The sequence below is a fragment of the Lottia gigantea genome, assembly GCF_000327385.1.
Source record: "Lottia gigantea unplaced genomic scaffold LOTGIsca_52, whole genome shotgun sequence".
In the NCBI taxonomy this organism is placed as follows: Eukaryota; Metazoa; Mollusca; class Gastropoda; family Lottiidae; genus Lottia; species Lottia gigantea.
Window position 1 is genome coordinate 142,566 of NW_008709781.1, and position 15,043 is coordinate 157,608.

The 15,043-nt window shown below is 31.1% G+C and overlaps 1 protein-coding gene across 1 annotated transcript; it reads right to left on the bottom strand.

The window, feature by feature from the left end:
- On the bottom strand, positions 1–14,546 carry LOTGIDRAFT_126136 (hypothetical protein; the record flags this gene model as incomplete). The annotated part of the gene is made up of 9 exons (XM_009062567.1): positions 1–93; positions 306–526; positions 931–1,054; positions 1,256–1,380; positions 1,686–1,731; positions 5,399–5,514; positions 8,573–8,636; positions 11,210–11,326; positions 14,430–14,546. Coding segments are annotated over 9 exons (1,023 nt in total), but the record flags the coding sequence as incomplete, so codon positions are not given.
- Positions 14,547–15,043: the final 497 nt, after the last annotated feature.

Below are 15,043 nucleotides of genomic sequence, written 5' to 3' on the forward strand. Positions count from 1 at the left end.
GTCTGTGGGGAAACTACTCCGATGATGACGTAATTTATCTAATAATAAATAATATATTGCTGTGTAATGGTCGTATGCATCATTCTTCAGTGCCTGAAATATAGACATAGTTCCAGTATTAATATCCAAGGTCTAAAATCACTGATAGAGTATCAGTATCTATGATTTTTAGTCTGAAGAACAATACAATATTTTATAAGGAACAAAAATATCTTGGATCAGGTAACAGAATGCAGCACAGAGAAAGCCTATCCTTCATGATGGCATATATGAGAACCAATAATAGTATCGAATAAATGTCTTACCTCCATTGTCTTTTGTTGATCAATACCAAGACTTTGCATGATGCGTAATATTTTTTCGTTGAATTCACCAACCTTGGCATTATATCCAATGAGAGGACTAGCTGGTGGTAAATTTGGTGGTCCACCATCAATTTGCATCCACCTATGTGATTTTATTTGCTGTATTGTGTAGCGTTTATTTGGGTCTAATACTAACATTTTACGTATCAACTGCTCACATTCTACAATTAAAAATAGTATTGTTGTCTTGCTTAATTCCAGTTATATGTATCCCTTTCAATGTAAAAATCTTATGTATTGTTCATCTACAACTAAATTTAAAATCATAAACAGAAGCCGTTTAGTTAGTTAGCTTTTAAACAGCTAAATCAACTGAACAGCAATAAAATCTTCACCATTCTTAACAAGTTGAATATGACAATTTGAATTAATACAATCTGAATCATTGACTGTGAAATTCAACTATATAATCATTGATGTATTATTGGAATTGGATCCTGTTATCTTTAAATCTGAACAAATGACTAGTCTTTATCAGTTTCTCTTAAAAGGTACACAATGACCTTTGAATTCAAAACTAACTACATAGTCAATTCAGAAACTCAAGAGAACTTTGTGAACTTACCTGTTGACATGAAGAATGGAATTCTGAATCTTCCTGATAATACTCTATCTCTTAATGATGGTAAATTAGGTCCATCAAAAGGTAGAGCTCCACACACTAATACATATAATACAACTCCTAAACTCTGTAATTATAAAGGGAAATTTGATTAAATTTAAAAAACAAATGAAACAAACTTTTGCACTTTATAAATAACTAAGTAACATAAATTGGTCGGTCATAAATACAACTCCTGAAAAATATTTGACAACATATTCTAATATATGTGCTGATAAATTTCATATACAATTAAATCTATTTATAATTAACATGAAAATAAACCTACCCAGATGTCTATTTGTGGACCAAGGTATTTTTTGCCCTCAAAAACTTCAGGAGCAGCATAAGGTGGACTACCACACCATGTGGCTAACTGTTCATCTTGCTTATAAAAATTACCAAAACCAAAATCTACGAGGAACAAAATAGGGGCTAATAAATAAAATGTTTTACTTTAGGATCTCGGGAACAAAAGTAAATTAAATGCCAATTCCCTTGGAGCACAGGATGTTAGAAACCACTCACACTCATGAAATATCATTTTCTTAAGCAAAGGATGGTGGAGGCCATGATGAAACCCATAAAGGACACAGTAGAAATGAAACCCAATAGCCCAATGGTAGTCTATGATCATCAAGATTGCTATAAGTCACTGAAAACTCACTAACCATGCTGTTACATATTACATTATATATCGATTTAATTTTATTAATTACCTGCTATTTTTATATTTAAATTTGCATCCATCAATAAATTTTCTGCCTGAAAAATATGGAAAAATATGAATAAAAATTCATAACATCATTAATTAATCAAAAGAGCATTAAAAGTACATATATGACATGTTCAATATGACCCAACTATGACATCTACCATGTCATAAATAGTGCTTCAGGGTCAACATATTGTTTAATAGAAATAATCAATTAGGTTTCGAGCATTGGGTTGCCTGTTGAAAATTTATTTACAATTGACAGGTCTCATTAGTCGATAATATTCTTCTCATTATATTGACCAATCAACTTTATTTACAAATGCCAATCAACTTTCCTGGTATTTATATTGGAAAAGTTAAAAAATACAGAGCTAATATAGAATTGTGTTACTGAAAGCCATGTATATTAGAATACCTTGATAGATGAAATTGCCAAAAACAGTATGCAAATGCAGATATATTAAATGGAAATCATTGAACAATACATATTAAAGAAACTTATATTGAAGTTTGTAGAACAATTTTCATGCAATTTCACAAAGTTGATGAAATAATCACTGCTGCGTTTCTAAATTGGTCAAAATCTCTGAATAAGATTTATACCAATGGTAGAGAAGATTCTATATTTATGCAAGGAAGAGAAATTTGACCTTTATGTAATAGAAGAAATAAAGCCTAACAGATTTGACCTAATAATTTTCCCGGTTACTCAACTGCAGACAGACCTTGGCAATGATCCACACTGAAAGTAAAACATGGCCAGCAGAGCCATTCTAATTCCAAACTCAAACTTAAAGATGGGTTCCAGCACTTTTCACCAGTGCAGCATAACACTTGCATGACTTCCAATGAGATTAGCTTATTTCTCATAGAGTGAAATCTGACAATGGGTTTACTGGAAAAAAATATAAATTGATAGATCCATGGATTGAGTGATACAAATTAAATGAAGGAATAAAATAATTTTCTGCCCAAGTTTAAGGATTGAAATTTGTATTCCCTGGAGGTATTTTATTTTTCGATAGAAGTGATCTCCCTTATGTAAACTCTTTGGTCTGAAGTTGTGGTTTTAGTCTTGACGTCAATGGTGTAAGATGATCTGCTGGTATACTTATAATCAACAGTTTGTTTGGAATCCTTTAAAGTTAGAATTTGTAGCCAAAGTAAACATGAACATGTCAAAAACTAGGCAACTCATGTTGTAATTACACTAAGTAATTTTCTATCTTCTCACCAAAATTTTACGATGTTTATACTCAAAATGTCAATAATGAAGATGATTTACAGACTAAATAGTTTACATCTAAAATTCAAAGAATCATAACTATGCATCCCACCATACTTTTTGATTAAAAAATCAAAAGAGAAGTCAGGCAGACACATTGGCCACTATTCAGAATCTTTTTAGTCTAATGGTGCCCTTACCAGAGCATTTATCAGTTGCGTATACTTGCGAATGATCAAGGTGGTCATGATAACAACTAACAACGAAAATTATGATCGCTATCTTATCGCACCATACAAAACTGACATCTTCAGTCAATCTTTGACTACTTTAAGAAATAATACAAAAATTTGTCTTGTATGATTGTCTAAATTGCATAGGATAAAAGATGTGTATTTGTCAGAAAAGGAAACAACAAAACACACTTCTTAAAACCTACTCTATTCTTTCGCTTAATATTTATCACTTGTCTTTTTGTTAGAAATTTTCCACTTAAATTTAACTACACATTTAAATCTAAGTGCAGGAAGTTTATATATCATATTATAGCTAGCTAACATCTTCACTAAAAGAAGTCTTTTCATCGAATGTCTTTTAAATCCTCTACTCTATTTGAACTCTATTTCCATTTCTATGAATAGTGAATTGATAACTGATAACTGATACATCTATTGGCTTTAAAAGTTATGTTCAAATGAAACTTTCCTTAGAGCAAATATGTAAAAAATCATTGCTTGATAAGGACGAAATTATCATCCTTGAAACGTCGCAAGTTATTTATTAAAGTAATTGTTACCCATAAAATCGTATTCATATATTCATACCTCAATTACTAAATGCCACTTAAGAAGTTACTTTTCTGACAGGCAACACCATGTAGTGTGCAACAACCGAAATTTTTTCTCTTTTGCTCTTACTGTAAAGGTATCTTTAACTTGCAGTCTGTAGAACATGGAACCCCCCCCCCCCCCCCCCCCACACTTGTTATTTTTGTATCTAAACAACTATAACCTTTTTCCATGTCAGCCCCTAGAGTTGACAAAGACAGTAAATAATGGAGTTTATCTTGTATATATAGCAACAGGATTAATTACTATCAAGATATATTGAGATGAAATATAATCTATTTACATAACCTGAAATTATATGGTCTACTTCATTTATTATCCTATCAATTGTTAATAGTGTGGCCAACTTCACACTGCTCTGTTTTCTAAATAAAGGCTACAAAATAACTACATGGTAGTAAATGTACTGCAGTTTGATTTACAGTAACCTTATTATGTTTAAAGACAATATTTTATTTTTTTGATTAAGATATTATCAAGTATTGCTGAGGTAATCATTGTTATTTCTTCTCAAAGTCATAAGAAAGAATGTTCATAAGTATCATGGACAATTTTTTTGCCTTATTAATGCATTGTGTATTTTTTTTTGTTGGCAAATTGCTTTGCATCATCTATCCAAAATTAAGAAAAACAGAGATTCTGTAAGATTCAGAACGATCTAACCAACTCACACAAATCTTTAACAATTATCACACTTATTAGAAACTATTTTCACAGTATTTCTAGTAAAAGGGTGGAATAATTTGCATGATCATTCAGTTAAAAAATGACCATAAAAAAATATAATGAAAAAAAAAATCTAAGACGTAATTATCACAGTACACAGAAACTGTTATATGATTGTGATAAAAATTTCCTGAATTCTTTTCAAAACTGGGAACAAACATTTCTTCATGAAAGTAATAAGTGTCTATTGAAGGAATTAATGTGGATGTTGTTGACGTGGAAAATTAACACTGTGTTATCATGTGATTTCTTGTTGACGTTAATTTTGTTCATGGGCTATTTTACCATATATAAAATATTGACCTGAACAATATTCATGTCATCTACAATATATGTACCCTATCTGTTGATAATTGTGACCCTATCTAGATTTCAGATTCCACATCTAATACTTTCTTAAGTCAACACATAATCAGTTTTCAACCCCTTCCATCTACATAAACTACCACATCTAATACTTTCTTAAGTCAACACATCATCAGTTTTCAACCCCTTCCATCTACATAAACTTTGCTCAAATTTGATTGCATGATCTTCTTTCATTTGTTGGCCCCATTATCAGAAACAAAATTGGACTCCATTACACATTACATTTCTACTTTGAAAATTCTATTTGACCAGAATTATGGTAGTAAATGTAATATTTGATGTCATAGAATATTTCAACTCTTCGTGTTATGACATAACCTATAGTTAAGAAATGTGTTTCACACCTATTACAACTAGTAAGGTTTCCACACAATAAAGAAAGCCACATAAATGATATAATGTAACACTTCTCGATTACCACACTTTCTGCATATAGCTTCCACATCTCTAGATTGAACTAATTTCATTTCTTATTGTGTATCACAAATTGTAGAGGACTCTAATCTTATTCTACCTCTAATCAACTAAAAAAAAATTTCAACTTACCTTCAAATCCCTGTGAACAATGTTTCTATTATGACAATATTCTACAGCTGATAATATCTGCCAGAATTTTCGTCGAGCCTCTGATTCCATCATACGGCCATGTTGAGCGATATAATCTACAAAGTATACATTATTTCAATAATTATAGATATTTAGTCAATTTTTACATAAAATTAAGCAAACAATCAAAAATAAACACAGACATACAGATCTCTCTACTTAGACGGTACCTTTCATTGTAAGAGAACATTTTTTATTCTAAAAAGTGAAACGAGATAGCTGAAACAAGAACTAGCAGTTAGTCATGTAAATATTTAGATGACAAAGGCGCTTTAACTAAGTAAATCTTTAATAATTGATCACAGAGTTGAAGGATGTCATATTCTTGTTGGAATTAAAACAGACTTGCATAATGATGACTCATAGCATAGAATATGTAACTGGCTTGCTTGTACTAATCAAACAATGAAGGAAGACAAAAACCTATATAATCCAGTGATTGATTTTAGCTCATTACAATAACAAATTCTGTTTACACTTAAACAATGAAAGAAATAAATGGTAAAAATCAATTGAAAACCTATACACATTTCGCAATACTCCCTTTTGACATTTCACTGTATACAACTTGGATAAATCAGTCTGATTTCTTAAAATAAAATGATCGAACATCTTATTTTTTTACTGTCTATTTCAAAGGTTAAGTAGTTGAATTAAGTCCAGAATGAACCAAAAAACATGATTTTATTGCATTTTGAAAATAGACTGAAGATTAAACAGTGAAAAAACTGAAAGAAAATCAATTAATTTCTTAATAATTATTGCTTTTAAGTTGTGATGACAACCCTGTCCAGCCTTTTTAACAGTAGCTTGAATTGTTTAAACAATTTTCTTTTTTCAATATGAGCTCGATATGTGGACAGACATGATCAAAAAGAATCAAGATGACAAGACTAAAATAGACCTAAAAGTTTATTTTTAGAAGACTCAATAATCTTACGATATATCTATTGACCAATTTGCTGTGTTTGAAAACAGAAACCTTAGTTTAATGACTGGTAAAATAGGTCTGATAAAATCAATATAGAACATCACATGTCGTTGAAATATAAAAGATGTATAGTAACAACATGTTTCAATTTTCAACTTCTGATTTTATATTTCTATTAAAGATAATAATATAAAATAATTGTTTTTGCTCAGTTAAATGCTGTCCCACTTTTAGACAACTCTGTCTATAGGAACCTTTCAGTTATTAGTTTGTATAGCACCTTTTTTAACATAAATAAAATGGACAAAGCTGATAGGGATGGCCATCATAATACACCAGCCAAGTCGTTCAGGAGATTGACTAGAGCTACCAGTAAATGAAATATTTCAAGAGTAATATTTTCATACAACAAGAACTTTATTCACAGCCTCTTTCTTTTTTTTTTTGACTTTCGATTGAGTTCATCCTTAAGTGATAATAAACCATTTCACCAAGTTTCGTCGAAATCAGTCAAGAATTTGTCTTCTGAGGTGTTTAGGAGTAAAAGATTGAACAGGTTTTTTGAGAACAAGGGCAATAACCAATATTTAATATTTTTCAATTAAAATCTGTTCAGAATTGTGTCTTGAATGAGATTTCAAGAACAAGGGCAATACATTTTTTTGGAATATCTATCTAGGGTATATCACTGGGAAATAATAAACAATTTCATTGCAATTGATCAAAATCCGTCAAGAAGTTTACATGCTAAATATTGTTTCCAATTTACAAGGGTAATAACTTATGTAAAAAATATTTCGTTTTGTCTGATTTTCAATAGACTTCATCATTAGGTGATAACAAACAATGACACAAAATTTTATCAAAATCCCTCGAAAAACCAACTCTCTATGTGTCCCAAAATAATAGACAAACAGACAGACAGACAGACATATGGGGGCAATAACTATATATGTGGGAATATAACAATGATTTATATTTTGTCATTATTGTTTAGATGATGTATAACTTTTTTGTTTCTGGCCTGGAGTAATATATTCATACAGAGATATTCAGATATTATTGCTTAGCATATATGATAGCAGAAGTATTACACTAGTCTGACTATAACCTATAATTCAATTACAAGTGGAACAAAGGTTTTAATCTGTTTAATTTGCCTTTTTAAGATGACCAAAAAATTTAATAAAGCATGTTTTGTTTATCTTACGATATCAATATAAAAATAAAGCGAGATTTTGTGATGTGATCCTAAAGTTGGTAATCCTCCTCATTCGAGAACACCTGATGCAACCAGTGACTGAGAGTGTCAGCATTTTATTCAGGGAATCTAAACTTAATGTTTTTGTCAGCTTTGGTTGAAATTTAGATTAATATTGTCTATCGTAAACACCTGAGAAATTTCTTTTGCTATTTATGTTTAATCTTGTGCGTTAAACCAGTGATCATTGACCTACCAGGTAACACTATACAACAGGTTCGTTCTCCAGAAATGTCAATCTGATCAATTCCTGAATCAAGATTACATTACAGCTGATAGAAAGGTGAAGGTCATATTGTATAAGAGTAGAAAACTACAGAGTTACTGAGTAAAGTAGACAAGAGCAAGGACCAGACACCAATTAGAATGTTTTGAGGAGATCATTTATTTGAAGAAAAGACAAAGTCTGGTGAAACATTCAATCTGCCAGTCTTTTCAAATGTTTATAAAACTACTTTGTCAGCAATTCATCTAGAAAATTCAAATTGCTTAACACTCTTACAGCCTAATAAATCCATCGGAACCAAACTGGCATCAATTTTACTCTTAAGAATCTAAAGCCTCGGGCTAATAGCACAATTTATATAGGCTATATAAGCGGAATCAATAAGGAATTGTGTAATTTTTGCCACTAGAACATCATCTTAGATACTCTATACAGATTTTTTCACTCTTTTAGTTCCAAAATATATTTCATATTATTCTAATTCTAATACAGATTTTTTAATTGAATAAATTTGTTCTATGACTCAAAAATATTGACCAATGAGGATAACACTGATTTCTCACTAAAAATATGAACATATTGTAACAACTACAAAATTCAGGTTTTGTATCAATAATCTTTACAGTTTTTAATTCAGATGTACTGCATGAGATAATTAATTTCTACCAGGGCTAGAAGCATCAGAAAGTTACTTACCAAATATTTCTCCATGTGGTGCATATTCTGATACTAAATACAACATATTGGTGGTTTCCATCACCTAAAATTATATCATTAAAATATAATTTAGTAGGACAACAGGGGCCATGACTTGCTGCTTTTCAACTCATGTTTGTATGTAAGGGCACTAACACTGTACAAAGAATATTTTAGAAAAGAATACTCCAGATGACAACCAGGTTATACCTGGATGGATGATAACTATGGATCTAGTTTAGTGTGAATTTTATGCTGGCAGTAACAAAAGGCAATCATATATAATGAATCACTGGATGTCTTCATAAATTGAAACTGGGTAAGGTACTCTTCCTAAATAATACTGTATCTACCTTGGAAAGTAATTATAGAAATTGAGAAGAGATGAATGGGGTATTGTATGGCAAATTGAGCTGTGGGTATAAAATATCTAGAGATATATGAGGTTTATATCAGATATGATGCATACATACAATTCTAAAAACTGGAACTTCTCTTTCAAATTGCAGCTATGATATTACCCAAGATTGACATTTTCTTAGTCCCAATTTCTGATTTGTTCAATGCCACAATTTACATATATAGCCAACATGATTCTACATGACACTGTAAAGTTTAAAAATTGGCCTTCTTCATTTCTTTATTTTCGTTTCTTAAACAAATGATTCCACAAAAATAATACTTTGTTCAGATTAATCAGGCAAGGTTTCTGAAGAAAGTAGATTGTGAAACTTTCCACAAATTAACGCTTATTGCTATTTTACCAATCAAAATATAAACTTTATTTATCAATGTCTGTCAGTATACTGGTTAATCATGCAGAAAATCTATTATTAACCTATTCAAACCAGATAACAATCTAATTTTAGACATATTTTAATCTAACATTGGTATTTTTATATTAAAATATGGCAGTTATCTTTTGAGTTAGATTACCAAGTACATTTATAGATTTCAGGGAAATTTGTAAGGTTTGGTATAAGTATTTAATTTATTCATAGTTAGACCAAGCAAAATTAATTCTAACATTGCTGAGTTAGGCCTTAAATTCTCACTGAAGTAAAGTTATTTAATTAAATGTAGCACCCAAGAGACCATATGTGTTAGTTATTGACATAATCCCTCAGTTCTAGACTATTTATAGGCCATGTTTTTATTATCTTCTTTCTATTTATAGAAAAGTTACTATATATAAACCAACGGGATAAAAGACACAAAAATATCAAGTAGGGGATATTATACTTGTTATAGAAATGTACATCAATGCCTATTTGAATACATCATAAAAGGTTAGTTCATAAACACTATGTTATGTCAACATTTCATTCAAAACATATTTCAATCATGTCACAACTTAGTTAATCTCATTTCTGGATTACTTTCAGTTATTTTCAGATGTAAGCTTATGTTTTTTATTGCAGCATCATGAAAAAATAGGACGGCTCAAGACTGTGGAATAAAGCAACAAGTCAATTTTTAACTTTAAACCAAAAGTGCCCACGCAACAATTCCTTGTAGATTTTCTAGAACTTTAATTCTGCGTTATGAGCTGTTCTACTAGACATCAAAGAGGAAGAAGGAAGTAATGAAAGAATCAAGAATGAGATCTCAACCTGTCCCTTCTTATTGCTTAGACACCCCAGTTTCAATGTGAGAAATTCATGATAGGTAATGATATTGCTTGTATACCACACATGTAGTTATTGTCATGGAAGAGATTGAGATTTTCAACATTAAAAATGATATTAAGCTAAAGAGTTTGAAAGCACTGGCCTAGACCACAGAGTAATTAGTTGGTGTAATTTGTATAACATCAAATTTTTGAGAACAGAAAGTAAAATTAAATTATTCAACGCAAGATTTAAATAGAAACACTTTTAAAATGTAAAGAATGAATTTAATATCATGTCAAAAAATTGATAAACATGGTAATAAACTATGACATCACCTTTATAACATTAAAATAAATATAGTGACATTTTTATTTTGACATGGTAATCAGGATGTTTATGAATCAACTGATGACAATTTTTAGTGAGATCACCACCACCCACAGCTTACGTTAACCGTCAACGTTTTGTTCATGTACTAACTTCGCACTGCCCTTTTTTTACCCACTCACATGTTGAAACATCTTTAAGGTTAATAACAAGTTTATTTTTAAATAGCCCGACAAATCTGGCCCTACCCAATTCGTTTGACGTGATATGGGTTAGGGCCAGACATAAAACTGAACCATTTATGAGTCCATCAAGACTTTATATTCTACAATGTATCTGTGCCGATATCTCATCCGAATATCACATTTGATTCTAATTGACAAATATGTTTGATGGCTGGAGACCATCATTTAACATCATTCAGCTACAATATCATGGTGCCAGTTTGTTGTCATATGTGTATATTTAAAGCCATGTTTTCCTTGTAGATAATAGAATATTTTTCATGCAGGCTTTTGAACAGGGTTCATGAAATACAGAAGTAGATTTCAATTTAAGCAGCAGTACTGAGTACTGTCATTCCAATAGAGAATTGCTTTGAATGTGATTTAGAATTTCAATTGAGTAGCCAATTAGTAAAATCAAATGCTGATTAAAGAAATTCACTGAATGTTAAGATTGTATAATATTAACCTACCTGGAAGAGTTTAATGATATGTGGATGATTTAATAATTTCATTATTTGAACTTCTCTGTACACTTTCTTTAAATTAGCCTCATCTAACTGTGTTTTATCTATAATTTTAATGGCCACCTGAAAAAAACATATAGGTGAATTATAATAGTCTTGAACTTTTAACCTGAAAATTGTTTTTGAATTGTCATTACAAGGCATGTAATCACTGAGCCTGAAAGGGACTTAATTACTAAGGTTCCTACCCTTTGTTTTTATGTACATGACACTGATAGATTGTACCTGAACAGATGTGTGTGATTTCCAAAATAGATAACACTTGACCAGATTATGATGTCATTACAGAAATACCCTTTGGCCTGAGTGAAAGGACTATCCCGGTTATATTTGAACTCATAATCTGATCAAGTTCTTCTGGAATTACAGGAATCATATCATGTTATTGTTATTATATATTATATCCGACAATCAAGTTTTGTCAGAACTATGCATACGGTTGCTCAGATTACTTTGTAGTATTCTGAAACTGATTCTGCACTATGAGACTGTGCTCTATTCCCTTCATTTACTTCACTTTCAATTTTCGATTGCACCCTAACAAAAAAAGTAGGTCTGACTCCAGCTATAAGTTTAATTCAGAAAGGAGTTGACAAAAGAATATAATCCCCAAAAATGGTGAGTAAGTAAGAAATTTTATTATTAGATTGTAAAAGTAACACCTGTATTATATGTATGAAGAATAAAGGTTTATTAGGTACAATACCATAAAAACAGAGCTCAATTAGGATGAGACTACATTATATTTGTAATGCTTCAGCAGGTGTCCCACGTGGTGCAGTGCACAACCACCTTTTCAGGACACCCCGATAATACTAATACCTTATGAAAGTTCACATAGAATAATATATACAAGTATATACAATAAGCTTAAATATCATACGATACCAGTATAGATAAATTATGAAATCTTTGACTAAAAAGCTCACAAGTTGGTTTGAGGCCTATATCTTATAAGCTTTTTTTAGTTTTATTGTAATTGCAGGGCCAACTGACAGGTGACCGAAAATTGGGATGGTGCAAATCAATGCTTACCAGTGTCTCAATATACACAAAAAAGTTTGTAAATATCCCTTTAAGACTAATTTAATGCTAAATAATCCAAACATGTCTTTAATTTGTTTGATAAATTACTTGACTCATTATGTAAAAGAATAATTGAATGAAATTAAAACTGAATAATTCATTAGTTTTGATGAAAATAGTAACTGAAATCAGACATCCAGATATTGCTTAGATTATTAAGTGGTTTCCTTTTTAAATGAACAAAAATCTTTGAGCACATCAAAGAACTATTCAAAATATACACAGATTCTAGTTTCAATGCGATTTAATTGTGAGTGAAAGCTTATAGTTTCAATTACAATTTATTCAACACATGCATTTCATTTCGTTCTGGTATGTTTGATTTATGGATATTTCCCAATAACTTCAACAAGTGCATACTTGTGCATACTTGTACGACTAATTTTCAAATGTTTTGTACATTTCTAGTAATTCTGATATTCAAAGCCCAAATCAACCCCCCAAATTTGCGAATATGTCCCTTTAAAGTAGTCATTTCAGACAGATTAAAACAGAACAAGAGTTGTGGGGATTGTGGCATCTGGTGAACAAGAATAATATATGAAATGTAAATGAACTACTTGGTAAGAAAACAATGAAGATAGTTGAAATAATAAATGATAATATGACAATAACATGTAAGTAAGGAGGTCAAGTTAACAATGACATCAACTGTCAGTATTATGTCATGTGTCATACTGCCTTGACGTCATTCTTCAGGTAAAATAATTCATTTAACATCTTAAGATGAAAGTATAAAAGTCTATAATTTAAGACTAAAATATGATATGTCTGCACTGCATTATATGCATATTATAACATATATACAGTTAGTACAAGGTATAATTAGCATTTTTTCCCATTCGATTCCAATAGAATTACAACAATTCAGATGCAATGGAAGATTATGTGTGTGGGTTCCTATGACTTCTTTGTCATGCTAATTGAACAGTAATTGAATAGCTGCGGGCGCTAAAAAATACTGCTGAATATCCCTGTTCCATGAATTTCTGTGACGCTCTGTAGTGTGAACAAACAACAGGCACCAGGCAGGCTTATTCTGTTCACAAATATCTGGCTTTGTGATTCATATCCGTCTTAAATGATCTCATATAGATATACGATTCATTTCAAGTCTTTCAAGACTAATGACAGAATATCGACCAGATCTAGCGCTTTGGAAATAATATCAACATATTAACCAATTATTACTTGCTAACAATGCAATCAGAACGTGTTTTGCTTGGAATTTAGCAACTGATTGCAATTTGGAACCAAATCCAGCCATTGATAAGATTGTCCAAAATATCAACAGTTAAGAGCAGTCATTGCCAATCCAGTTTCTCTTAATTCTGTTATCGCTGTCCTAAGCTAGATCAAGCGCATTAAGCATAAAATGGATAGAAAGAAGAGCAAATTGAACTAATGGTATTTCCATATAAAATCAACCAATTTGTTAATTATTCCTTAATCTTAATAAGTGCAATGTATGTATTGCTAACTAAATGCTTAGATTTTAGAATTCTGCCATTGTTTCTACTTTATATTTTCGTCATATTATTTACAATCGGACAACTTATAATATACCGGTACATGCTATAACATGCTAATAGAGCAGTGCCACTATGCACCTGAATGCTGCATTCTTCATCAATTCTATCAATTCTTCAAACTTGTACATACTAGCCTAATACTTTGTAGGCTTATATAGTATGTTATGATAAAAGGTTTCATAGTGATTGACCTTCTAATCTAATCTACAGGTCTACTTGGTACCTGATTTCATTGCTGCTAACCTTCAGTATTTTATAGTAATGATTTTCCTGGCTTCATTCATAAGTGTAGTTATGAGTGTTATAAGAGGAAGGCAAGCAAGTATACTGCTACTCAATGCTAGTATACTTGAATGAAGTAAGGAAGTGTGTACATTGTTCACTTTGTTTATATTATGGAGGCAAAATCTACTTGGTAATAAAGTACAGTAGACCTTTAATATAGTGGCAAAATATATGGTATTGCCATGAAGATTGGAATTCTATTCTAGTTTTGTGAAACGATATGAGTATTATGTAATGAAAATGATGGGTAACGAAAAATTTACCTCAGTTTTCGTTATCCGGTGTTTAGCCAATTTCACTACAGCAAAGTTTCCCTTGCCGATAGTCCTTTCAATATCGTAAAATCCGACTCGGATTTGTCCTTTAGTCCTCTCCGCCATGACCATGGTTTATTCATCGGAACAAAAAAACTTTAAACTCCTCCAAAACACCCGTTTCAAACGTACAGAATCAGTATTTGTGGACATATTCAACACTTGCCTTATTTTAGCATGGCGCTACTAGACAGGCCGTGACGTCATGTGACGTCATAACACGTTCCCGTTGTATTATGAGAAATATAGAAGGCGGAGTTTCGTATCCGATGGTTACTATGGTAAACCGACCACTTCAATTGACGCAAGTCAACGTTTTCAGTCTAAATAAGAAAACTGCATAGATATAAGACGGAATAGAATAGGATGATCGAGTCACATCCAAAGAAGAGAAAGATGTATAAAAATAACCCAATCGAATGTTTGAAACCCATGTAAATAGTGAGCAGGATATAAAAGCTATGGTTTATCAAGCCGGGCATTATGACCCTACTTATCAATGAACTAGTTAATGAATGATAGGCGCTCTATTCATATTCTAAATACCGACATAAGCTATGGAA